This window comes from Neomonachus schauinslandi, chromosome 16, assembly GCF_002201575.2.
Source record: "Neomonachus schauinslandi chromosome 16, ASM220157v2, whole genome shotgun sequence".
NCBI lineage: Eukaryota > Metazoa > Chordata > Mammalia > Carnivora > Phocidae > Neomonachus > Neomonachus schauinslandi.
Window position 1 is genome coordinate 46,546,851 of NC_058418.1, and position 27,256 is coordinate 46,574,106.

The 27,256-nt window shown below is 44.2% G+C and overlaps 1 protein-coding gene across 4 annotated transcripts; it reads left to right on the forward strand.

The window, feature by feature from the left end:
- The first annotated feature begins 9 nt into the window (after positions 1-9).
- COG4 (component of oligomeric golgi complex 4) lies at positions 10-27,176 on the forward strand. 4 transcript variants are annotated; one of them, XM_021703071.1, is made up of 19 exons: positions 73-299; positions 2,186-2,268; positions 2,975-3,089; positions 5,569-5,743; positions 6,555-6,748; positions 8,948-9,053; positions 9,580-9,737; positions 10,456-10,514; positions 12,969-13,102; positions 15,648-15,766; positions 16,323-16,489; positions 17,293-17,458; positions 21,281-21,343; positions 24,222-24,338; positions 24,915-25,007; positions 25,625-25,708; positions 25,939-26,040; positions 26,256-26,384; positions 26,607-27,176. In XM_021703071.1, the coding sequence occupies exons 1-19, from the start codon at positions 132-134 to the stop codon at positions 26,739-26,741; spliced, it is 2,367 nt and encodes a 788-aa protein (XP_021558746.1). In that variant the 5' UTR covers positions 73-131; the 3' UTR covers positions 26,742-27,176. The 4 variants fall into 4 exon arrangements, with proteins under 4 accessions (XP_044767217.1, XP_021558746.1, XP_044767215.1 ...); XM_044911281.1 differs by having other exon boundaries at positions 125-299; positions 3,062-3,089; positions 24,915-24,956; XM_044911282.1 differs by lacking the exon at positions 25,939-26,040 and having other exon boundaries at positions 10-299; positions 26,335-26,384.
- Positions 27,177-27,256: the final 80 nt, after the last annotated feature.

Genomic DNA, 27,256 nt, shown 5'->3' on the forward strand with positions numbered 1-27,256 from the left:
AAATAGACCTTTTAAAGTGTACTTAACAACAACAAAAAAACTACCCATAAATCCATCGGGCATTTTCTTGGGCAGTCGCAAAGACCTGGCGCGCAAACGAGTCCGGGGCCTCGCGGAGCCGGAAGCACGAAATGGGGACCAAGATGGCGGATTTCGATTCCCCTCAGAAGCTGTCAGGGGTTCCTCCGCCCGAGGGGATGGGAGGAGGCCGCTGCTCGGAAATCTCTACCGAGCTCATTCGCTCTCTGACGGAGCTGCAGGAGCTAGAGGCTGTATACGAACGGCTCTGCGGCGAGGAGGTGGGAGGGGGCTGAATCAGGGGCAGTGGGCTTGGAGCCGTCAGTCTTGGGAATTCCGGGCTGTGGGAAGTTCTCTCTCTGCCTCTGCCGAGGGAAACAAAAAAGCACTTATTCAAGGAGTGTAGTTGAGTGTATTTGGGTGGACGTGACATCTCTGTTCGCTTGATCTGGTGTCCCTAAACTTGGTTTCCCTGTTATCTCGGCGATCTGCTTCGCTCCCCTTGATTCCCCTGGCCCTTAATCTAGATTAAGTTTCTTGGCTAGAGCAGTTAGACTGACAGCGTCAGTCTCGCTTGCTTATCAAAATAAGCAAGGCGCTCGCTTGCTTATCAAATAAGCTTGCTTATTTGCTTATCAAAATAAGCAAGGCGCTCTAGCATTGAATTAGCAATTTAAAAATTACGAAACGCGTTCACCGTGTTCTCATTTAAGCAGGAAGTCATTGCAAATAAACTTTAAGCGTTTTAATACTTTTGTGGGGAATGATTTGGGGGTGTAATTTTAGCGTTTTGGTAAGTCCGCAGCTTTGTAGAAGCTTGAGGTTTTAAGACAGGCACAACTGTCTAATCGGACTAGTAACTTTCATCTCTTGGACCCGTGCATTGTGTCAGATAGGGTCATGGACTATATTTATTCTCTTGAGGATTCTTTGCAGCCTCCTTCATTTTCCGTGGCAACCTGATGCTGTCAATGTATTTTTATTTTTATTTTTATTTTTTTTTAAAGATTTTATTTTTTTTTTTTTATTTGAGAGAGGGAGAGAGAGCACATGAGAGGGGGGAGGGTCAGAGGGAGAAGCAGATTCCCCGCTGAGCGGGGAACCCGATGCGGGACTCGATCCCGGGACTCCAGGATCATGACCTGAGCCGAAGGCAGTCGCTTAACCAACTGAGCCACCCAGGCGCCCTGTCAATATATTTTTAAATATCATTTGGGTTCCTTGCCACTCAGAAGAAAGAGATCCAAGCTCTGATCTAAAAGTTCAGTAGCTGTTCCCTAAACTAAACTTTTAATTAAGGTTGAGTACAAAAGGCAGTTTCAGCAGGAGAGGGGGGATTATTGATATCTAAGAATATTTTCAAATATTAATTTGCACCAAGTCAAGCAGTTTATGGTAACATTTTTCAGCAAGATGTGCTTTATAAAATTTAGTACTCTAACAGTCCTAAGCGTGCATTCATTGAGTCAGTCAATTTTTAAGGTGAAATTAAGTCCATCTAACAGACAGAATAATATTAGTTCTGTATTTGCATTTGATGACTGTCAAGGGGAAGTTCCCCTCTGGATCCTACTGAACTATTTTAATAGAAATGTGTAGTTGATATTGATGGCTATTAATGAACAATATTCAAATACTATGCTAAGCACTTTATGTTTGTTACCTTGTTTGGCTCTCGCAACAGTCCTATGGGATATGTATTACATTTTATAGATGAAGAAACTCAAGCATTTAAGAAGGTTAATGTCAGTTGCAGTAATGCCGTAAATAACTTCACTGAGAGAATTATGTATTTATCCCTTCAGGGTACTGACTGTACACTATGAAGAGACTTTTTGTAACTGTCACTTTGAAAGTTTCATTTGTTTAGCCATTATATTTTAAATGCCTTCCTGCATTAGGTACTGTGCTAATTATACTGAATAAAAGTTTAGTTCTGTCTTTGTGTTATTCATCTGCTAGATGGAATAAAATACACAGAAGCTAACAGTCATCATGCAGTGTGATAAATGCAAAAATAAAGTATTGTTGGTTAAAGTCCTAGGAGAGCTCAGTGAAAGGAAAGACATCTGAAATGGGATTCACCCTTCAGCTAAGTGGTTGGGTTAGATAACTCTTAAGGTTCCTTCTGACCATTCTGATGACAAAATGTTTGTCTGTGTTTCAGAAAGTGGTAGAGAGAGAATTGGATGCTCTTTTGGAACAGCAAAACACCATTGAAAGTAAAATGGTCACTCTCCACCGAATGGGGTGAGTCTCCCAGCTCAGCAAGAGCTATTGTAATTCCGACAAGGACCACTGGATAAATTACTGTTTTTCCTAACTTTCTGTTATAAAATGCCACTTGACTTTGAAATGTACAGGAAGATTATTTCAAGGTTAAGTGAACACTTAAGGGTATAATCAAGTGGTTCACAAAGTGTCCTTGGAAGTATCAAACTTACTGGGAAACTTGTTGGAAATGCAAACTATGAGGCCCCACTCAAAACCCACTGAACCAGAAACTCTGGGGGTGGAGCCCAGAAATCTGACAAGCTTGTAACAGACACACCAAGAGATCCTGATTATGGTTCAAGTTTGAGAACCACTGTTTTTACAAACTCTGTGTATTTTCTAGTCATAAAAATTGCTCTTTGAGCCCGTCACCCTCTTTGATTGTTGGTTAGTGCATTTTATACTTAGCAGTGGGGAGCATCTGTTCTCTGGTTCTTTAGCAGTACCTATATAGGGGTCTCTATAGTAGTTATAAAAAGTAATTTTTTATTTAGTATAGACCTCAGTTTTCAGTAAAATCCTCTTTAGGAAAAGTTGTGAGTAGAGTGAACTAAGCTAAAAGTTGTGGGGAAGTACAAAGACAGTAGAAGACATAGTCTCCATTTACAAAAAAAAATTTTCCATCTCATATTCCTACCTTCTGCCCCTATGGATGTGTGTGTGTGCTGACATGTGTCTCCAGTCCCAACCTGCAGTTGATTGAAGGAGATGCAAAGCAGCTAGCTGGAATGATCACCTTTACCTGCAACCTAGCTGAGAATGTATCCAGCAAAGTCCGTCAGCTTGACTTGGCCAAGGTAATCCCATTGAACTTCTGATGTTTTAGTAGAGGGCAACAGAGAAGCCACCACATTAGAAATTAGAGCAGCACCATTAAACCTGACAGATGGCAGAAGAAGAGAAAACTTCAGACCAATACCTCTTATGAATAAAGACATAAAAATCCTCAACAACACACAAACCAAATCTAGCAACACATAAAAAGGATTATACTATGGGGCGCCTGGATGGCTCAGTCGGTTAAGCGTCTGCCTTTGGCTCAGGTCATGATCCCAGGGTCCTGGGATCAAGCCCCGCATGGGGCTCCCTACTCAGCAAGAAGCCTGCTTCTCCTTCTCCCACTCCCCCGCTTCTGTTCCCTCTCTCACTGTCTTTTTCTGTCAAAAAATTTAAAAAAAAAGGATTATACTATGACCAAGTGGAATTTATCCCAGGAATGCAGGGTTGCTTTAACATCTGAAAACCAATTAATATATCCACCATATCAGTAGAATAAAGGACAAAAACCGCATGATCATCTCATAAACTCAGAAAAAGCATAAACTCAAAAAACTTGTAATAAAAGGGAACTTCCTCAACCTGATAAAGGTCATCTATAAAAAACCCACAGCTAACTTCATACTTACCAGTAAAAGACTGGGTGCATTCCCTCTAAGATCAGGAATAAAACAAGGAAGTCAGCTCTTGCTTCTTTTCTTCAACATTGTACTGGAGTTTCTAGCCAGACATTTAGGCAAGAAAATAAAATAAAAATCATCCAAATTGAAAAAGCATATAAACCATACATTTAACTTTAGATTTTTCTAGTAGCCATTTTTCTCAATTTTATTTTCTCTTTCTTTCTTTCTCTTTCTTTTTTAAAGTAGGCTCTGCACCCAACATGGGTCTTGAACTCATGACCCTGAGATCAGGAGTTGCATGCTCTACCGACTGAGCCAGCAGGTGCCTCACTAGTAGCCATTATTTTAAAAAGTAAAACAGAGAGGCACCTGGGTAGCTCAATTGGTTAGGCATCTGCCTTAGGTTCAGGTCATGATCCCCGGGTCCTGGGCTTGAGCCCCACATCAGGCTCCCTGCTTAGCAGGGATACTGCTTCTCCCTCTCCCTCTGCTGCTTCCCCTGCTTGTGCTCTCTTGCTCTGTCAAATAAATAAATAAACAAAATCTTTAAAAAATAAAAAGGGGTGCCTGGGTGGCTCAGTTGGTTAAGCGACTGCCTTCAGCTCAGGTCATGATCCTGGAGTCCCGGGATCGAGTCCCGCATCGGGCTCCCTGCTCAGCAGGGGGTCTGCTTCTCCCTCTGACCCTCATGATCTCTCTCTCTATCTCATTCTCTTTCTCAAATAAATAAATAAAATCTTTAAAAAATAAAATAAAAAGTAAAACAGAAATAGGTGAAAATAATCTTAGTAATGTTTTATTTAACCCATTATATCCAAAATATCATTTAAATATGTGATTACTTTAAAATGGTATTAATGAGATATTTTGCCTTCTTTATTTCTGTACTAAGTCTTTGAAATCCAGTGTGTGTTTTACACATCTTAATTTGGACTAGCCACATTTCAAGTGCTCAATGGCCACAGATTGTTAATGACTACTGTAGTGAATAGCACAAGATCTGGGCTCTTGAATAAGTCAGTCCCAGCCTCAGTTTTCCCCTGTGAAATAGCATAACTCTTCCCAATCTATTTGTTGAGATTCTGCAAAAATAACTTACCACAAAACACTATGGCCATACAGCCACCAAGTCACATTATTAAGATTTCTTTAGAACATTCTTGCTTATTCTAGGGCCTCCTGACTGGCTTAGTGGGAAGAGCGTGTGACTTTTTTTTTTTTTTAATTTTTTTTTTTTTAGATTTTATTTATTTATTTGAGAGAGAGAATGAGATAGAGAGAGCATGAGAGGGGGGAGGGTCAGAGGGAGAAGCAGACTCCCTGCCGAGCAGGGAGCCCGATGTGGGACTCGATCCCGGAACTCCAGGATCATGACCTGAGCCGAAGGCAGTCGCTTAACCAACTGAGCCACCCAGGCGCCCGAGCGTGTGACTCTTGATCTCAAGGTTGTGAGTTCTAGCTCCACGTTGGATGTAGAGATTACTTAAATAAGTAAAACTTTAAAAAAAAATCTTGCTTATTCTAAAAGAAAAATATCTTCCATATGTTTCACTTATTTTATTACTTGGTTTATAATGTCCTCTTTCCAAATGTTAGATACACTCCGATTCCATTATTAATTTAACAGCATCAGCCAAATACAAATATGGCTTGTCCCTGTTCCTGCTTCCATTAAAATGAATGATCTGGTCACATAAATAAAATTGTATGATACCTGTCAATGCTATTAATCATCATCAATAACAGTTTTGTGAGTGGTAGTGGTTTTGGTTCAGGGCCTCTGGTTAACCAGATTCTGCCCCTGAATCTCCCTACCTTGTGAAGAGATATTCTGAAAGAATAGGACATTGTTTCTAAGCACCAAGTCTTTTTGCAGAACCGCCTCTATCAAGCCATTCAGAGAGCTGATGATATCTTGGACCTGAAGTTCTGCATGGATGGAGTTCAGACTGCTTTGAGGAATGAAGATTATGAGCAGGCTGCGGCCCACATTCATCGCTACTTGTGCCTGGACAAGTCAGTCATTGAGCTCAGTCGACAGGGCAAAGAAGGTGACATCCATCCCAAACTGTTGATTTCTATGGTTTTTACAAGCGTCTGTAATCTGATTTAAGTACCTATCATTTCTGGTTTAGTTACAAGCATCTGTTATCCGAGGAAGGCAAACTCAACCAAGAAAAGGGCATCTGTTAGGCAATTTACTTGTCTGGTACTCAACCCTATATAGGTCATAGGCCACCCTAGGACAGGTGTTGTTATTCCCATTTTATGGAAAAGGAAACTGAATCCACATCTACTGTTCTCTGGCCAGTGGGTTCTTTTCACTTGACCATATCACCTACTTAACAAAATTAAATTCTTAGCCTGGCTTTCTAGGCCTTCTGTGATTTCTACCCACCCTGTCTTTCTCACCTTGTTTCATGCTATTCACTCATGCATCCATTCAATGTGCACATATATAGAGTCCTCTATATGCCAGAGTATATATTACTTGCAATACTCTACAAATATTTTTTTTCATCTTTTTATTTCTGTTCCTTTGCTCATTTCATTCCCTTTGCTTGGAATGTAAGTTCCTCCTATTCAGGTATCAAAACCCTGCCCATCTTTAAAAGATGGGATACCATTTCTGGGAAGACTTTTCTAATTAGTTCAACTAGAAATGTGACTTGTGAACACTTTTCTTATTACACTTATCATACACTTAGTTTGTTATAGTTATTTGTGCCACAGATCTTATTTCTTTTGCTGATTATAACTTCTGTATATATTTCGAATGAATAATGGTGCACAAAGTGGCATAGACCTGACAGAGTACCATTCTTTACATTAATTCCCATTTTCCTCCCAATGTATGGGCAGGCAGCATGATTGATGCCAACCTGAAATTGCTGCAGGAAGCTGAGCAGCGTCTCAAAGCCATCGTAACAGAAAAGTTTGCCATCGCTACTAAGGAAGGGGATCTGCCCCAGGTGGAGCGCTTCTTCAAGATCTTCCCACTGCTGGGTCTGCATGAGGAGGGATTAAGCAAGTTCTCAGAATACCTTTGCAAGCAGGTATGGCCCCTGATTGCTTGGTAGGATAGTGGTATGATTCTCTGCCTGCAGATTGGGGCACTGTATGGATCCAGTTTCTGTGGATACTTTGTCACATCTGGATTTAACTCCCCTTTCCTGCTCTCACTGTAGCCTAGCAGGACTGGATGTACACATTCATTCAACACTTATCTAGGCATGGTCTAGACATCTACTGATGTACATTAATTTCTGTACATTAATCACAGACCAAGTGAAAACATAGGAAAATTAAAATGCAAATTCTCAGGGTGCCTGGGTGGCTCAGTCGGTTTAGCGACAGCCTTCGGCTCGGGTCATGATCTCAGGGTCCTGGGATCGAGCCCGCATCGGGCTCCCTGCTCAGCGGGAGGCCTGCTTCTCCCTCTCCTACGCCCCCTGCTTGTGTTCCCTCTCTTACTGTCTCTCTCTCTCTGTCAAATAAATAAATAAAATCTTTAAAAAAATAAAATGAGGGACGCCTGGGTGGCTCAGTCAGTTAAGCGGCTGCCTTCGGCCTGGGTCATGATCCCAATGTCCTGGGATCGAGTCCCACATCGGGCTCCTTGCTCAGCAAGGAGCCTGCTTCTCTCTCTCTCTCCCTCTGCTTGTGCTCTCTCTGTCAAATAAATAAAATCTTTAAAAAAAAAAAAAAATGAAATGAAATGCAAATTCTCTGACAAGCTGAATCACCCTTTTTAAGCTGTTAGCCAGGAACTGGCTTCTTTTAAGAGCATTCAAAGTTGTTGGTTACTCTTTTTAAGACTTCATAACCAGGGGCGCCTGGGTGGCTCAGATGGTTGAGCGTCTGCCTTCGGCTCAGGTCATGGTCTCAGGGTCCTGGGATCGAGTCCCGCATCGGGCTCCCTGCTCCTTGGGAGCCTGCTTCTCCCTCTGCCTCTCTCTCTCTCTCTCTCTCTCTCTGTCTCTCATGAATAAATGAATAAAATCTTTAAAAAATTAAAAAAAAAAAGACTTCATAACCAGGCTTGAGTCTCAACATAAGCCACATTGAGATGAAGGAGGTGAGATCACTTAGGGTTAAATCCTGAAAAAGAAACAGGTTTCAGTTAAAGTCTCAGCCCCTTCCCCTTGACCTTAGATGGAAAGAAGCAAATCTCAGCAGGCATGTATGCAGAGGGTTATTGTTTGTAACTCTATGTCAGAGTGTATCGTGCCACTTCCCCTCCAAATTCTCTGTAATAGACCACTGTTCTGCATTAAGAAAAATGAGATCATTCCGTATGTGCTGACATGTTTCACTCTCTGATGTATGGTTAAGTTAAACAACTATATGCAACATTTCTGCTTCAAATGACAGAGGTGGCAATAAAAATATATGTTTGTGGGGCGCCTGGGTGGCTCAGTTGGTTAAGCGACTGCCTTCGGCTCAGGTCATGATCCTGGAGTCCCAGGATCAAGTCCCACATCGGGCTCCCTGCTCGGCAGGGAGTCTGCTTCTCCCTCTGACCCTCCCCTGTCTCATGCTCTCTCTCTCTCTCTCATTCTCTCTCTCAAATAAATAAATAAAATCTTTAAAAAATATATATATATATATGCTTGTATAAGCATAGGGTATTTTTCAAAGGGTTAACAACGGTTATCTCTGGAGAAGAGACTTAGGAGACTGAGAGACATAGGTAAGAGGAAGAATTGCTTTTCACTGAACACTCCTTTATTCCTTTTGAATATTTAAGTGTGTATGTCTTAACCATTCTAAAAAATTTATTAAAAATAAAATATGAGGGGGAGATGGGGTGGCTGGCAGTTTTTTTTATCAGTACTTTGCCACCTGGGATCTAGAAATGGCTTCTACTTTAAATCCCTTAAAAATCCCTTCTGCAGTACCCAGATTCCTTGTCCTGCCCAATGAAGCACCATTAATGATAACTTTGAGTTATCCTTTGAGCTGATTATTGGAAGTGGGGACTCTCTCCTTTGGCTAATGACAATACATATCTTCAAAGAAAAGGAAAGCATTATTTATGTCTTTGCGTTGAAGAAGAGTTATCACTACGCTCAAGTTCTTTGTCTTGCCTGAGGCCCAGACAACTCAGAGCCCCCAAGGGAGGTTCCTCTTGCTGTCTAAGCTTTCAAGCATCAAAGCAAACATGGGAAAAAGAAAGTCAGTGGGAGGTCTTTTTGGAAAACTGAGACTAGCCTTTGATCTGAGAACTGCTGTGGATTTTCTGCTTTTTTCAGGTGGCCAGTAAAGCAGAGGAGAATCTGCTGTTGGTGCTGGGGACAGACATGAGTGATCGGAGAGCAGCAGTCATCTTTGCAGATACACTCACTCTCCTTTTTGAAGGTAAGTCTCTTTTTCCACTCCAGAGAGACTGGAGACATTTCTACCTAACACCCATATCCTAGCTTTTCTTCTCTCCCTGTTAGCCTGATGCCTTCAGTTTAATCCTGTAGCTTGCTGTGTATTGATTGATACATTGGAGAATTAACTTTCTAATTCAGTATCTAATTAGCAAAAATTAGAGTCTCTCAAGTGTTTTGCTCCTCCCTAGCCTTCAAGACCCAAATGCTAAGAGTAAATTTAACCCTAAAGTAAATTATTGGGAAGAGAGTGATGCTGATTTCCAAAGATGCTCCTATTAAACTATCAGCATAAAGTAAATGCCTTCTGATTTACCAAGCACTGTACATATTAAACAGACAAATTTTGCTTAGCGACTCTCAGCATTGGCAAGAACCATTTGTATTCATTTTGGGAGGTGAAATAGCCTTAAAGGGTTGAGTTAGACCCAGGTCAGTCCTGGATAGAAGAAAGTTTATTCTGTGAGAAGAATATTTGGAATCCAGCCCTCTCATTTTCTCCATTCTAGGTATTGCCCGCATTGTGGAGACCCACCAACCAATAGTGGAGACCTATTATGGGCCAGGGAGACTTTATACCCTGATAAAATACCTGCAGGTAGAATGTGACAGACAAGTGGAGAAGGTGGTGGACAAGTTCATCAAGCAGAGGGACTACCATCAGCAGGTGAGTAGGAGAAGCTGCAGGTGGGTTTGGAAACAGTGTGAGCCAGGGATACTGAATAAAATAAATTGGGGGTGGGGTAGGGAAGGGATGAAAAAAGAGGTAGATAGAAAAATAAATACCAAATGCAAACTGCCTGCATCTTGCCCGTCGCCAGCTAACTTTGGATTTGAGGTGTCCTGATGATATAGTACAAGATTGAGAAAGAAGTAGAAAGGGCTTCCTGAAAGAAACACAAAACAGAAACATTAGAGCACCTCTCTATCCCAGAATATGCAATAGTGCCTTCTCGTGATTTAAGGAGAATTTTACTTCTTGTCTCTGATTTCTCCTTAGTTCCTTAAGTGCTCACAGTAACACTTGCTTTTTTGTGAACTTTATTTCTCCTTTCCTTTGAGCAGAGGAAGTAAGAGTAGGATTTAGAAATAGGAGTAGCCCATACAACTTTATTTCTAGAACTCTAGGAGACTAGATAGTAGTTCATTGGAACACCATTAACATCACTTTAAAGTGCAATAATAAAGGAGAGCATTAGCATCTAAATCAAAAGTAAATCTTTGGTTCATCATCCTGATAGCCTACTTTTGGCTTGCCTGTTAAGCAAACTAAACTTAAACATTCTTTTATGCCAGAAGTTTGGAGGGACCAGCAAGAGGAAGATAGAAGGAGGGTGGGGAAGAGGGTGGGGATGAGCATCTCTCATTTCTTTGGTATATTGCAGTTCCGGCATGTCCAGAACAGCTTGATGAGAAATTCTACAACAGAAAAAAGAGAACCAAGGTAATAATCCTGTTTTCTTTAGCCCATAGGAGTTTGAATTGGTAATCATGTAACATTCAGAGACTGCTCTATTATAAGGTGGTCTGTGTTTTAGAAATATTTTATCTATGACTCAAGCTTTTACTTTTTTCTAATAAAAATATGCTTGTTAGGGGCGCCTGGGTGGCTCAGTCATTAAGCATCTGCCTTCGGCTCAGGTCATGATCCCAGGGTCCTGGGATGGAGCCCCGCATCAGGCTCCCTGCTTGGCGGGAAGCCTACTTCTCCCTCTCCTGCTCCCCCTGCTTGTGTTCCCTCTCTCGCTGTGTCTCTCTCTGTCAAATACATAAATAAAATATTTAAAATAAATAAATAATAAAAAAATTTAAAAATATGCTTGTTAAAAGAAAATTCAAACATTATAAAAATGTATTCATTCAATCAGTAAATTTTTCTTAGTACACATTATGGGTCAAACACTGGTCTTTGGTACTGGGGATGTGGCAGCAAGCAAAGTAAGCAAACCAGACATAATTCTTTCCTTGTGGCATCTGTAGTCTATAAAGTAGATAGTAATAATAGCTGGCAAATATATAGTGTTTACTATATGGCACACATTGTTTTAAACACTTAACAAATATTCAGTCATTTATTCAGGGGTTTCTCATCCTCTGTCCTATTGTCGTTTTGGCTAGATAATTCTTTGTTAGGGAGGACTGTGCTGTGGATTGTAAGATGTTTAGTAGTAGCATTCTTGGCCTCCACCCACTAGATGCTGGTAGCATGTTGTCACCAGACACTGCCAAATGTCTAGGGAGTGGAGGGTGGGGTGTAAAATCACCTTCAGTTGAGGGTCACTGATTTAATCCATAAACATTTTTTACAGAAGAGGAGACTGAAGCCTGAAGAGGTTAAGTTACTGGCCCAAGGTTGTACAGCTAGAAGATCGCAGAGCCAGGAATAGAATCCAAGTATTCAGACTCTAGAGTTCATATTGTGAATCATTGTGATATACTAAGTATAGTGTGCAGGAGAGCATGTAATAAAGGGACGTAACCTAAGCTGATAAAGTTCAAGGAAAAATCTCTGAGGAAATGACCTTAGATCTGAGACCTTAAGAGTAACTAGAAATGGGGCGCCTGGGTGGCTCAGTCAGTTAAGCACCTGGCTTCAGCTCAGGTCATGATTTCAGGGTCCTGGGATCGAGCCCCACATCGGGCTCTCCACTCAGCGGGGAGTCTGCTTCTCCCTCTGCCTCTGCCTCTCCCTGCTTGTGCTCACTTGCTCTCTCTCTCTCTGTCAAATAAATAAACAAAATCTTAAAAAAAAAAAAAAAGAGGGTGCCTGAGTGCCTCAGTCATTAAGCGTCTGCCTTCAGCTTAGGTCATGATCTCAGGGTCCTGGGATCAAGCCCCGCATCGGGCTCCCTGCTCGGCGGGAGGCCTGCTTCTCCCTCTCCCACTCCCCCTGCTTGTGTTCCCTGTCTCACTGTGTCTCTGTCAAATACATAAATAAAATCTTAAAAAAAAAAAAAAAAAGAGTGACTAGAAATAAGAGGTGAAGAGTTTTCCAGGTGGAGCAGGGAAAACATGCGCAAAGTCACTATGTATTTGAAAAACTGAAAGAAGAGCAGTGTAGTTGAAGTACAGAGTTGGGGAGAGCCTGAGTTGAATCCAGAGAGGTCGTTAGAGTCAGGCCACTCAGGTCCTATATCCTAAGCGCTATGGAAATCATATGATTACAGTATGACCAAATCTATGTTTTGAAAAGATCTCCTGGAGTTCATTGTGGAAAATGAGCTAATTTGTGTGTATACTGTGAGGGAGGGGTTCAACTTCATTCTTTTTAATGTGGATATCAGTCATCATCCCAGCACAATTTGTTGAAAAGACTATTCTTATTGAATTGTCTGAGCACTCTAGTTGGAGATCAATTGACCATAATGTGAAGATTTCTGGACTCTAATCTATATGCCTGTCATGCCAGTACCACACTGTCTTCATTGCTGTAGCCTTATAGTAAGTTTTCAAACTGGGAAATATGAGTCCTTCAACTTTGTTATTTTTTTCAAGATTGTTTTGGGTCTTCATCTGGATAGATGAATGGGTGTGGGACTCAGTTTAATGGTGTATCCTAAAATCCCACCACAGCTAAATAAGAGGTTGGAGAGGTGTGGTTCCTTTCATGTGAAGCATAGACAATTTTTACTCAAACCACTAACAAAAATACAACTCCCAGTCTCTTATTTAGCCCTGACAGTATTTTAGCGGGTGAATGGTTCAGGTGAAACAGGTAAGTGGAATATATGGTTGACAGCTGTCTCTGAGTATCCAGCAGAGCCAGGATAACCATCTGGCAGAGCTGACCCTTCTGGGCCCCGTGGGAGAGGGAGTTTGAGACTCTATTTGCCCTGTAGCTCTTATATCTGGCAATCCAGTGGCCTCCTGCTTATTCCTTCTGCTCCATGTATCTCAGGGAACTGGACCCTATCCTGACTGAGGTCACCCTCATGAATGCCCGCAGTGAGCTGTACTTACGCTTCCTCAGGAAGAGGATCAGCTCTGATTTCGAAGTGGGGGACTCCATGGCCTCAGAAGAAGTAAAGCAAGGTAAAAGGCATGTCCCATATTTTCTGGGAGGGCTAGGACAGAGTTGGCACTGTTTTCTAATGGTTAAGCCATAGATCTCGTAACAAGGAAATAACTAGGGCTTCTTAGCCTCTGTGGTCTGTGGGCAAACTGACTCCCAAAAGGAAAGATAGACTTACTGAATATTAGAATTGGACTGGGTCTTTGAGGCCATTTAGTCATTTTACAAGTGAGGAAAGCTAATGCCCAGAATGGTTAAATTATTTTCCTCTGATCTTTTCTGCACACCATGTTTTCTCACCAGCTCTGATTTAGGGATTAGCATTTAATTTAAATAGGTGATATAGAGCACCTGGCTGGCTTAGTCGGCGGAGCATGTGACTCTTGATGTTGGGATTGTGAGTTTGAGCCCTACATTGGGTGTAGAGATTACTTAAAAATAAAATCTTTAAAAATAATAATAAATAAAATAGGTGATTTGCACACATGATGTATAGGTAGATAGAGCAAAAAGATATACTTAATTCCATAAGGGAACTTTTGGGAGTGATAGAAATTTCTAAAACTGGATTGTGGCTATTGTTACAAAACTCTATAAAGTTACTTTAAAAAAAAACATTGAAATGTACACATACAAGGTGTGAATTTTATCGTATATAACACTTAAGGGGCGCCTGGGTGGCTCAGTTGGTTAAGCGTCTGCCTTCGGTTCAAGTCATGATCCCAGAGTCCTGGGATCAAGCTGTGCACACTTGCTCTCGTTCTCTCTCTCAAATAAATAAAATCTTTTAAAAAAAATAACACTTCAATACAGTATTGAGCCATAATATTGAGAAAAGAGTATATAGTTTAAAGAGTATATGAAAAGAGTACATAGTATAAAGAAAGCCTTTCACTCCCTCCCTCAGTCTCCCAATTCCCCCAGTCACAAGTTTTGAAGGGATAAATACATTGGAAAAAAATGTGTACCACAGTCCAGTTTCATTTACAAATTGATTCTCTGGATTTTTTAAGAAGACCATTTAATTCCTGCTGGTTAAGTATATGCAGGATTCTCTGAACTAGAGACTTGAAATTAACACAGCATCTGTGGCATTCTACATGACTTATGTCAATAATACATGGCAAGGCAATTATTTATATGACCTAGTATGGTATTGCTTTGATTTGGTGCTTATTAAGGGAGGATGTATGCTTTTTTGGAGTTTGATGCGCATTACTATTCATAATGACTATCACTGTTCAGAGCTGTGTGTCCAGTACAGTAGCTACCAGCCCCATGGGACTGTCTAAATTTACATTTAACTAAAATTAAGAATTCCGTTTCTCAGTTAACAGCCACATTTCAAGGGCTCAATAGTGGCTACCATATTAGACAACAAAGATACAGAACATTTTAATCATCACAGAAAATTCTGTTGGACAACACTGGTTTAGAGAATGAAATATAGTGTACCCGATATATTTCAGTCTTTGCCCTGAAAGCTTAAGTATTTTAAGGCTTACTAATTAATTCTAATGGGAAAGAAGTAAAAAGTTCTTTGTACAGAAACATTTACTATGGGGTGCCTGGCTGGCTCAGTCAGTGAGTGTGCAACTCTTGATCTCAGGATTGTGAGTTCGAGCCCCATGCTGAGTACATAGATTACTTAAAGATAAAAATCTTTTAAAAAAATTACCATAATCTCCAAATACTGTGGTTTCCAGTTATCTCTAATAAGGACAAAACATTTAGAAATAACCCAGGTGTCTAAAGATAGAGTTTAAAAAAATGTTGACTATCTACCTAATAAAATATCACACAGCCATTAAAAATAAGTAAGCTTGGGGCACCTGGGTGGCTCAGTTGGTTAAGCGACTGCCTTCAGCTCAGGTCATGATCCTGGAGTCCCAGGATCGAGTCCTGCGTCCCCTGCTCGGCAGGGAGTCTGCTTCTCCCTCTGACCCTCCCCCCTCTCATGCTCACTCTCTCTCTCATTCTCTGTCTCTCAAATAAATAAATAAAATGTTTAAAAAAAAAGAATAAAAAAAATAAGTAAGCTTAAAAAAAAGATAAAAGAAGCTGTGTGTACAAACGTTGAAAATATTTATGATATCTTTTTCTGTTTTTTAATTTTGTATTTGAGTATAGTTGACATACAATGTTACATTAGTTTCAGGCATATATGATACAAACTTTTTTTAAAGATTTATTTATTTGCTTTAAAGAGAGAGGGAGGGAGGGAGAGCGTGTGCCCGCAAGCGCACAAGCAGGAGGGGCAGAGGGAGAAGGAGAGAGAATCCTCAAGCCGACTCTCCGCTAAGCACAGAGCCCTATGTAGGGCTCAATCTCATGACCCTGAGATCATGAACTGAGCCAAAATCAAGAGTCAGACGTTCAACCTACTGAGCTACCCAGGTACCCCAAGGCATATATGACATAATTTTTTAAAGCAGAATACAAAATTTTGTACTGTGATTATAATCATGTAAATTATGTACAGAAAGGAACCTGGGTAAATGAAAACAGTTGAACTTTTTCCCTTGGGGAAGAAAAGTGAGTATCCCTTTGCTGGCTGTTCCTTAGAGCACCAGAAGTGCCTGGACAAGCTCCTCAATAACTGCCTGTTAAGCTGCACCATGCAGGAGCTAATTGGCTTCTATATCACCATGGAGGAGTACTTCATGAGGGAGACTGTCAACAAGGTAGGACAGAGGACACACCCCTTGGAAATGGGGCTTCCTGTGCAAGAAGCCAGGCTGAAGGAAATGGCCAAGGCATGTCACATTTCTTGGCCTGCTTTGAGAATACCCTTGCATGCAACTGAGCAGTACCCCTTTGTATGATTAGAGGGCGTTTTTAGAGTTGTCATGCTCTTCAAAGACCCAGCTAGGATGTCTTTCCCAAGAATCACAAAAGAACACCTCAGCTCCTCGGGGAACCTACTTGTGCTCTGCCTCCCTGGAAGTGTGTGGGTGAGGAACCTCGGGGAAGAAGGGCCTTTCCTGATGTCTTACATCCCAGGTAACAGATGACCCCAGGGCAAAGGCCCTAAATACTTAATGTCCTAACATAGTCATCAGTAGGGGAATGAGCTGTTTTGGCAAGGAGGATCCACACCAAGCTGTGACCAGAGTAAGCCATGTTGGGAGAAACAAGGACAAGCTCAAAAGGGAGCAGAACCAGAGCCTATTCCAGAACCATCTAGAACAGTGGCATGCAGAACTGGAGCCCTCACTGGCTGCTTTGCCTTTTGGTTAGGCTGTGGCTCTGGACACCTATGAGAAAGGCCAGTTGACGTCCAGCATGGTGGATGATGTCTTCTACATTGTTAAGAAGTGCATTGGGCGGGCTCTGTCTAGCTCCAGCATCGACTGTCTCTGTGCCATGATCAACCTTGCTACCACAGAGCTGGAGTCTGACTTCAGGTAGGATTGACTCCCTTTCTGCTTCCTAGGAAGCAAAAAGGTCCTAGTTGTGATTGATTCCTGAGGCCCATGTTGCTTCCTTTTTTTCCATATGATTCTTGTTCAGTGCTATATAGGATATAAGCTCCTAGCCATGGAACAACATCCTTGGGTCCAGGCAGATGTACAGCAGCCAGGTATCTTATGCTCCCTGGACTGGACTGGAGGGGTTACTGGCCCTCAGGCCTACGAAAGAGAACAGGCAGCTCAGTTGAAGGCAGTAGTTGTAATATAGCGATCATACTTACCATTGCTGCAGACCAGGCACTATACTAATTTCCTGCTCTCATTCAGTCCTGATAACAACCCTATAATGTAGGAACCCTTAGCTCTCTTACAGGTGAGGAAACTAGGGCTCAGGGAGATCATACACCTCATAAGTGGTGGAATGTGGAATAGAGCCCAGAACTGACTCCCAAAACCTATTCTCTCACCACTTACATGGTACTGCCTTTCATTAAGCTGTATGCCTCCTCTTGAGTTTGTTGGAGTTCAGTGGCGATAACTGAAATCCGCATAGGGAATAAAGAACTGACCAATCTCTTCTATATGTTCTTGTCATATCAAGTGCCCTTGAAAGGGTGTTGGTCTCTCTCATACCCTGGATGCTCAAGTTCTCCTACAGTGGTCTCAAGGATTGGTTATTCCCCCAAAAGAGCAGCTCATGCTGCTTTGTTAGGGTTGTGGGTCCTCTGGTCCTGCTGTCCTGGAAGCCAGATTGAGTGCTGTCAATCTCCATATGCCATTCTGCTCCCCCCTCCCAGGGATGTTCTGTGTAACAAGCTGCGGATGGGATTCCCGGCCACCACCTTACAGGACATCCAGCGCGGGGTGACGAGTGCCGTGAACATCATGCACAGCAGCCTCCAGCAAGGCAAATTTGACACAAAAGGCATTGAGAGCACTGACGAGGCTAAGCTGTCCTTCCTGGTAGGTAGCCACATAGGTTGGGAGCTGGTCCGTTTATTTCAAGAGGTTAAATTATGACCTCTAAGCCACAGTATAATTAGCTTTCAACTAGAGACTTATCATCCAGTGTCTCTATAGAAGGAAAACTCCTTTAAGGAAAGCTCCTTCTAGAAGGTTCTGAAACCACTTCTTATCGAGGGACCTATTTCTGAGCAACCCAATCCAGGACATCACTGTTCCCTGCCTGGAAGGCTGGGCACCTCAACTCTCCCAAGTGCTCATTCCCAAGAGCACTATGAAGCTGTTCAGGGGGCTCCACTGAGTATCAAGCTTGGCTTGCATCTGCCACAGAACCAACTGTAATATCTGTGGCAGGGCTCCAGACCACTTCTCTGAGGGCAGTCCCACAACATGGGGGATACCGATCATTTAGGCCTAGCGGGGCTGTTTTCCTAGCACACTTCTTAGGCTTTCAACTTCCTCAGAAAAATGACCTTTTTAAAGCGCTTAGCCAGAAGACAAGACAAGATGAAGCAGTGTCTTACCGGTTGTATGACAGGTGGGAAGGAAGAAGCATGGAAGGATGAAAGGGTTTATATAATGTTAACAGCCAGTTTGTGATGAGCCAAAAGAATACAGATGAGTCCCGAGCCTGTGATCTGCCCTTTCTGGCATGTGCTGTGTTGGCATGAGTGGTAACAGTGCTGTCAGAGGTCATTCTGCTCCACCCCCACAGTGGCCAGGCTCTGAGTCTTCTTGGCTCCTGCGGTTCAGAGCCTGAAGGAAACATCCAATAGCAGAACTCTCCATCTGTAGCCTACAAATGAGGGTCTCTGAACACCCTGGGGTTAGATGCCAAATCTGTACTCTGGAAGCAGGGTCCTTGGCTTTTATCAGCTTCTTAAAGGTATCTATGACCCCCAAAAGAGTTAAGAACTGTTGTTTTCAGAGACAGAAGCATAAGTATACTAATACCTACCCACCTGTGCAAGTTAACCCACAGTTAATATTTTGCTAAATATTATCAGGCAGATTCAGTATGGAGGCTCTTTAGGCAGCCCCACTCTCTTCCTGTCACTGAAAATATTTTCCCTGAGCATGGGTTCTAGTAATTTGGGACGTCCTGGTTGTTTCCAAGAAAGACGATCATCTCCAAGAAGCTTCTGAAACCCAACACCTTTGGAGAACTTTGCCAAAATGTCTGGCAGCCAGTTTCATATGATCATGAACTGACTTAAATTCGTCATTTTGTTTGCATTCTGTTGTTTCATTTTGTATAGCACTTACTTTTATTCTTTCATTTCTCTGCTCAGAAACAACCTCCTAGCTACTGACCACCTCAAAGCTCTGCCTCTTTGCTTGGTGGTTTATTGACAGCCTCCGGAGTCTCGCCATCCTGCCACTCTAGTGCTATTCTCCTCCCCTTGGCCCCACAAGTCCCCATTACAGTGGCTGCCACACAGACAGCTTCATTGTTTGAGGGCCCAGAAGATAAGGCCAACAAGAGAGGTGATGCTAAATGCTTGGTGACAGGTTTCTAGTTTTCCTGACGCCAAGTACTTAAAATGTCGTCACTCCCACCACGGCACTTATTTCTTATGTCACCTTGATTCATTTGGCTGTCAAGATGAATTCCCCAATGGTGCTGACGTATCAGTCACCATGAGCCGGGGATAAGCCCAGTGAATCCATGCTTACAAGGACTGTCAGTAAAAGGAAACTTTGAAGTCAATACCTTTTGAACTCAAATCCATTTTCCCCTTATGATAGATTTTTCTTATGGCCTTAAATGCCTTGGAGACATTTAAGTTGTGGCCTTTATCCTTGAGCTGTCATGACAGTGCACGTATTTCTCTGCAAGCTTGTGATGTTAGCAGCCTTGTGTGTGGCATGCTAACGAAAGGCTTTAAGTCTTACCCATCCCCCATGAAAGTGGCCTCAGCAGCACTGTCAGCAGCATGATCTTTCAGTATTGGCTGCAGGACAGTGATGAGGGAAGCACTCTTGGGGACACAAGGGGGTCATCCTAATCTTAATCCCTGGGGTTTTAGGATTCTCCTTTTACCCCAAAATCCTGAAGCTTCTAACACCTCTCTTGAAAATTGGCTCCTCCCTGCCTCACCCCTGCCTTCATGGTCATGCCACCAGCACACCAGTCCAGAGACAGTATGACTCTCTCAAACTCTCTAATTCCACTTCCTCCCAGCCTCTAGATTAGTATTCCCAAACCACAGCTGTGCTAATGCAGCATTCACTGGGTAGGTAGTAATCCTCGGTGCCACCCTGTTGTCCACAGGAGAGCATGGCTCCCAAGTTCTAGTCTGACTTCACTCACTTCTGCAGTTTTACCTCTTGCACATATCCGTGCACTGACTCTGCTGATCCCCAAATACCTTTTGGGGTTTCCTGCCACTCTGCAACTGTTTATGCTATCCCTTCTGCAGAACACATTCATTTACTCATTCATTCTCGATGCTTTTATGTATCAGGCACTGTTCGAGGCTCTGGAACTGCACTGCCTGATGTAGTAGCCAGTAGGCAGAGGTGGCTATTTAAATTTAAACCAAAAATCCAGTTCCTGAGTTGTACTTGCCATATTTCAAATGTTCATTAGCCTCATGTACAGATAGCTAGGGCTACTGTACTAGACAAGATTTAGAATAGTTCTATCATCAAGAAAGTTCTGTTGGGCAGTGTTCTACTAGAGAGATAGCTCTAAAGAAAACAGAATAGATCCCTGCCTTCATGGCACTCTCATTCTAGTGGGAAAGGCAAACAAGCAGCAAACAAAATAATACTGGGTAATCCTAAATACCATTAAGAAAATATCAAAGGGACTGACAGTGCACTAGAGAAAGGCTGATACGGGTAGAGCAGAATTACTCACCCTCAACTGTCAGAATTACACCAGCCTTTTTGAGCTGAATTAAATTCATCTCAGTTACCACCTCTGCTATGGAGCTTTCCTTAAATGCCTTAGACCGAAATGTTTCTTCTAAAGGGCCATAGCAGTTTGTGCCTTAATCATCACTTTTGTTACATGCTGCTTTTTATGACTGGTATTTCTGCACCGAGCTTCTAAGGCGATAGAGTTATGAAAGAAGGAGCTCATGGCTGAGACGAGAGTAGGGAGACCTGATTTCTCTTCCTGGCTCTAGCTGTGTGGCCTGTCATTAACTTACCATCCTCTCACCCTGCTTTATTCTGCACTGTGTCTATCATGACCTGGTATTTCTTATCTGACTTGCCTTCTGGAATGTGAACTCTATGAGAGGGTAGATTTTTTTTTTTAAGATTTTATTTATTTATTTGAGAGAGCATTTATTTATTTGAGAGAGAAAGCATGAGCAGGGGGAGGGGCTTAGGAGGAAGCAGATTCCCCACTGAGCAAGGAGCCAGACATGGGGCTCGATCCCAGGACCCTGGGATCATGACCTGAGCCAAAGGCAGATGCTTAAATGACTGAGCCACCCAGGCACCCCAGGAAGCATTTCTTAAATAAATGTCAGCCTTCGCCTCACTGATCTGGGCTTAGAGCCCAGGACTTCTCCCAGACCTGTGTACCTAAACATGGAACAAAAAGACCTGAAACCTTGGGTCACTACCCCTGAGGTCAGATGGCTTTGCTGCCTTAGTGTCAGGCACAGGAGAAAGGGCAAGTCTGGCTCACCATTCTGCCCAGTCTGAGACCTTAGCGCCCTTCTAGATGACATTGCTGTGCATGTTCCTTAGCCCCCCTCTGAGCCTCAGGAGTACAGCTGTCAGCCAGTCAGCCAGCCTGCACTGGAGTGGATACAGACACCGGTGAGCAGGAAGTCACATTCTTCTGTCCTCATCTCCCAGGTGACCCTGAACAACGTGGAAGTGTGCAGTGAGAACATCTCCACGCTGAAGAAGACGCTGGAGGTATGGAGAAAATTGCCTCTCAGTTTTCAGCAGCTGCAGCCTTTCTGGGCCTGCCCGTGGAGGAGTCCTGTGCACTGGTTCTGATGGGGACTGTGCATTCCCTGGCATTGAGCTAGTCTTCCTTCAGAGCACTTGAGGGGATTCACTTGGCGGTCAACCCACAAGTTGGAAGATGAGAATTCAAATTAGTGCTTCCAGCACATAAAGCACATATTTGGCCTGTGACCTCTGGCAAGTCCCTTAACTCCTTGAGCCTCAGCACTCTCATCTATAAAACAGATCTCCTGCCTGCCCTCATTTGGGTTTATTGGGGAGCCTAATTAAAAAGGGGTTGAAAGCACTTTAAAAAATGATAAAGTCCCCTAAAAATGTTAGGAAATTAAGATCAGGCGCCTGGGTGGCTTAGTCATTAAGCGTCTGCCTTCAGCTCAGGTCATGATCCCAGGGTCCTGGGATCGAGCCCCGCATCGGGCTCCCTGCTCAGTGGGAAGCCTGCTTCTCCCTCTCCTGCTCCCCCTGCTTGTGTTCCCTCTCTCACTGTGTCTCTGTCAAATAAATAAATAAAATCTTAAAAAAAAAAAAAAGGAAATTAAGATGAAATAGGGTTTACCAAACTCTGTACAAATCTGTTGCTGTTACCATTATTTTAAAGGAAGGCTGCATAGTGTGGTAGAAATTGCTTGGCCTTGGAAGTCAGATGCCCCTGAGTTCATATCTCCGCTTGACCACTGACCAGTTGTGTGGCATGAGGCAAGTTCTCTAACCTCCCAGAGCCTCAGTGTCCTCATGTATAAATAGGGAGAATGATCTCTGCCTCGCAGAGTTATGAAAATTGAATGTGATAATATAAAATACCTGGTATGTGAGAGGCACGCAGGGGTAGTTAATAATTGTACTAATAGTTACACGTAACAGCACGAAGCAATCATTTTGCTAAATATTAAAAAATGAAGGGCCCAACTCTCCCCCACTCCGAAAGTCTGCCTCTGGGAGAGGAGGGAAGCCAGGGCCCTGCTACCCCAGCGGACACTTCTTCCAAGGAGGATATATTACTGCAGAGGCACAGGGCTCAGCGCACAGGCTGATGGTAAGTGCCGGTTTTAGGGCTGGGCAGACTGAGGGGGCCAGGAGCCAGCACAGGGGGGCCAAGTCCTTGTAACTGATGCAATTCCTGAAGGAGGCTCAGAGAGAGCAGCCAGATGAGAGATTCAGATTAGGAATTTATCCCGAAAAGGCCTTAAAATGGAATAAAATAAGAGTGATATTTACAAAGTACCAAAAGCATAGTATCTGTCACACTGTATGTGTTCAACAAGGTAGCTGTCATCATAGTTGAGTCACGGCACCTTAGATTGTATTCCTGACTTTGTCCTTAACATTAGAATATTCAAATTGAAAGGAGTATTTTGGGACATGTTAGAAATTCAGAATTGAGCCAGTAGAATTAGCCAAGTGAAAGAAAAAGAGAGCAAAGAGCTGAAAAAAACATTCCCATAAATCCCACCCACCTTAGACTTGCATTTCACGTGTATTCTTTCTGAACCCCACCAGCAAACCTGTGAGATAGGTCAGGTGGTGCGATGAGGTTAAAAGGCTAGGTAAAGATAGTGCATATTGGAGCTGCCGTGGAACTGAGGGCTTCCGCCTGTCTCTTGCATACTGCTGCTTCTGCGGTAGCCAAGACAGCAGACTTCTAAGGAGCTCCTGGCAAAGCAAAACATGGTGAGTTCCAAGCAGCTGCACTTGTGATGTTCTCTATACCTAGGCTGTAGTGTGGGGGTTAGGGACAGGCACTCTGGAGCCAGAATCCCAGCTTGAATCCCAGCTCTACAGCTTAACTGCTGGGTGGCGCTAGGCAAATTATTAACTCCTCTGTGCCTCAGTTTCCCCATCTATACAAAGGGATAGTAACAGTACCTACTTCATAAGATAGGTACTTTATTATTTTTTTTTAAAGATTTTATTTATTTGACAGAGAGAGACACAGCGAGAGAGGGAACACAAGCAGGGGGAGTGGGAGAGGGAGAAGCAGGCTTCCCGCCGAGCAGGGAGCCCGATGCGGGGCTCGATCCCAGGACCCTGGGATCACGACCTGAGCCTAAGGCAGACGCTTAATGACTGAGCCACCCAGGTGCCCCAAGATAGGTACTTTAAGTAATAAATGCTTTAAACAGGCTGACATATAGTAAGCACTTAAAACTTAGCTGTGATCATGATGATCTCCCTTGGGCAGCCAAACCAAATTATTTTATTCTTTTAATAAAGATTTATTTATCAGGGTGCCTTGGTGTCAAGAGTCAGACGCTCAGCTGACTGAGCCACCCAGGGGCCCCAGGACCAGATTATTTAAAAAGCAGAAACTGTAACAATAAAAGCTAGTGTCTCCTTAGTGTCTGCTAGTAGCCAGAAGTGCACTAGGCACTTTGTGCATCATCTCCTCTGACTCTCCCAGCTACCATGGGGACAGGAATTTGTGTGCCCATTTTATACACAGGGAAATTGAAGCTCAGAAACTTTAAATCACTTGATCAAGGTCACTCAACCAATATGTAGCTAAGCCAGGATTTGAAGCTAGGAATGTCTGACTCTAAAGGTATGAAAAACTTCCGGTTTTTATGTTTCTTATTCACACCCCCCTGATACCAATACTGTCACCTTACAAAGGGGAACGAGGGAGCCAAGTGGCTAGCCAGTGGGATAGTATCCAAGTTTTCTGAAACCTATCAAGGACTCTTGCCTAGGATGGACTATAGCTGTTCCCAGAGAAAGCTGGAGTTGGGAGAAATGGCTGGTTGCACGTGGGTATCCTCCCCACTCTCCCTGCACCCACACAGCCCAGCCATGCTTGGAAGCCTGATAACTGGGTACTCTCCCCTAGAGTGACTGCACCAAGTTGTTCAGCCAGGGCATTGGAGGGGAGCAGGCCCAGGCCAAGTTTGACAGCTGCCTTTCTGACTTGGCTGCCGTGTCCAGCAAATTCCGAGACCTCTTACAGGTAAGCTCCACAATCAGTTGCTGACTGAATCCTGTGCCTGTGTGTTGCTCTGAGAATATTGTTACTGGTTTATTACGGGATCAGTGTATAGAAGGAAACAAGGAGAAATGAGGGGGTAGCATGCAAGACACTGAACTCGAGTCCCTTTAAGATTAAAGGTTTTTCAGCAGTTGTCATGCTGACAAGCCAGCATTTTGGTCCTCTTGAGTCTCCACTTGGCCCCCAGTGCCAAGAGCCCAGAAAGGTGCTCAGATGGAATGGAACCACATGGTTACTCGGACCTGCTGCTTGGCCTTAGCCAAAGGTGCTGCCTACTATCAGGCACTCAGAAATCTCTTTTTTTGAGTTTGCCAAACCAACTCCATAGCCTGGACCTGAATTGGCACAGATCTGGAAAGGAACGGGTTGTTTCTGACCCCTTCGATTAGCATTTTCTGGTAGACTTTGGATAGGCCCACAGGAAAGCCTGAGAACTGGAAGAATGCCCTGGCAGTCACGGGATGGATGGAGCAGAAGAAAGGAAGGGCAAGGTACACGCGTCTTCTTTGTCTCATGTGTCTCTGCCTCGTCCCGCAGGAAGGGCTGACAGAGCTAAACAGCACAGCCATCAAGCCGCAGGTGCAGCCTTGGATCAACACCTTCTTATCTGTCTCCCACAACATCGAGGAGGTCAGCCTGACCATAGGCAGCCATCAGGCCCAGGATTACTCCTCATTCTCCCAACCCCCCGGCTGAGGGCAGTGGAGCTGTCTGCACAGACCAGCCCTTCCCTGCTTCTCTGGAGGGAAGTTCCATGGAAGTATAATATACTTCTATGGATGTGAATTTCAGCCTCTCCCCCTGGAAGACTAGGTTCTTCCCAGGAAACAGTTGTTCCTGCAGACAGAAGGGCTCTGAAAGACACCTGTAGGGGGTTTGCCATGACCTGACACATCCTCTTTTATTGAGGCTTTTTGCCCCACCTATCAGACTTAGGAGCTTTTTTTCTAGCCTAATGATATCATTCTTGCAGAACATGAGATGCAAAAGGAAATAAAAGGCCAGGAGCTTTACCGTATTGTGTGGGCCGCTGCTGCAGCCCAGGGCCATTTCCTGATCGAAGTGTGATATAAAAGCAGCAGTGGCATACGCCAGCTTGGACATCCGAGCTGCTTTTAAGCTGGATGAGTCAGAAGCTAGAGAGGAAAGGCCTCTTCCTCTGTTGTTTTAGAGGGGTGAAAGTGGGGTAGGGTGAATGGTACTTTCTGGAGAGACCCCCAGTGACCCAGCTTGTTTCCTGACAATAGGAAGAGTTCAATGACTATGAGGCCAATGACCCTTGGGTACAACAGTTCATCCTTAACCTGGAGCAACAAATGGCAGAGTTCAAGGTGAGCAGGAGCTCAGAGACCAGGTTATGGAATTACCCACCTCTGCCCAAATCAGCAGCCTTTGGCTTCTCATCCCACCCTACTGGGAACCCCCAAAACTCTTCCAGGCCCCAGCCTGTAGACATACTCCCCCAACAGCCTCCTGTAACTGTGCCTACCCCCCGAAGACTCCTGTTGGAGGCAGAGGGGCTTAGGTAGGACTCTAACTAATGTCTAGCCTCTGTGTGCAGGCCAGCCTGTCCCCAGTCATCTATGACAGCCTGACCGGCCTCATGACCAGCCTTATTGCAGTCGAGTTGGAGAGAGTGGTGCTGAAATCCACCTTTAACCGGGTAAGGTCCAGGGAGTACAGGTCCCCAGCTCTGTTGTTTTTCCTCCGAGGAAGACAAGTCCTGCCATCCTAGGACTTGCATCCCCTCCGTCTGCTACCCGCAGGCCCTGCATATCTAGCCCCAATCCTGCCCTGGCATCTGAGGCCTTGGAGCTGACTGAGGCACCACATGAGGGCCAGGCCTTGAACACTGACTGAGCCTGTGCCCCCTTGCAGCTGGGCGGTCTGCAGTTTGATAAGGAGCTGAGGTCACTCATCGCCTACCTTACCACAGTGACCACCTGGACCATCCGAGACAAGTTTGCCCGGCTCTCCCAGATGGCCACGATCCTCAATCTGGAGCGGGTATGTGTGGCTCCCTTGACCTGGTGAGGGAAAGGTAACTGGGAAGAGAGGCAGAAACATTTGGATCCCTGCCTCTCCCTCAAAACCAAGTGTCCACCAGCAGCCCAGCCCTACAGAGCACCTTCTTCCTGGGCACCACCCCTGCTCTGCTTCTGGTGGAGCCCAGGGCCTTCTCTCAGGGTAGCCTCTCGTTGCTGACTTGTCATATGTTCTTCCCCACAGGTCACGGAGATCCTAGATTACTGGGGCGCCAACTCTGGCCCACTGACGTGGCGCCTCACCCCTGCCGAAGTACGCCAGGTGCTGGCTCTGCGCATGGACTTCCGCAGCGAGGACATCAAGAGGCTGCGCCTGTAGCTGCCAGGGGGCGCCCACCTGGCCCATCATTCTTCAGGCCCCTTCCCTAAGTGGCCATCGCCAAGTAGCTGAGCAAGGCTGTCTGACTTGGGGAGCTCTGACGGAGCAGACTTCCACTGCAGACAGCAGGAAATAAGGCTCAACTCACTCTGCTGTCTGCACTCAGGCCTGTGTGGGTGGTGCTTTGCAGGTAGCCTCTCCCTACCAAGAGAGGTGAGTCCCCCTCGGCGCCTAATTATGTGGGAAAGCCAAGGCAGGCCAGCTTTCTGCACAGGTGGCCATTCTGTCCTCAGACACTACAGCAAACAGCCTGCCTCCCTGCCAGCCCTAAAGGACTTGGGTATATCTGGGGCCCTGGGGAATTAGGTTTACTCTGAGGAGAGGCTGTGATGTTTATGATCACCCTGAATAAAGACACTCCTTGGAGAGATGCCAGTATGCTGTTTCCAGGGAGGGCTGGATGCTATAGGGCAAGACAGGTCCACCAGTTGCACTGAAGTGTGAAGGCAAAAGCC

Coding starts and splice junctions, on each gene's coding strand:
- COG4 (XM_021703071.1), top strand. CDS start 132: ATGGGGACCAAGATGGCGGATTTCGATTCCCCTCAGAAGCTGTCAGGG. Junction 24,339..24,914: donor AATTCCGAGACCTCTTACAG/GTAAGCTCCACA, acceptor CTCGTCCCGCAG/GAAGGGCTGACAGAGCTAAA. Junction 25,709..25,938: donor AACAAATGGCAGAGTTCAAG/GTGAGCAGGAGC, acceptor CTCTGTGTGCAG/GCCAGCCTGTCCCCAGTCAT.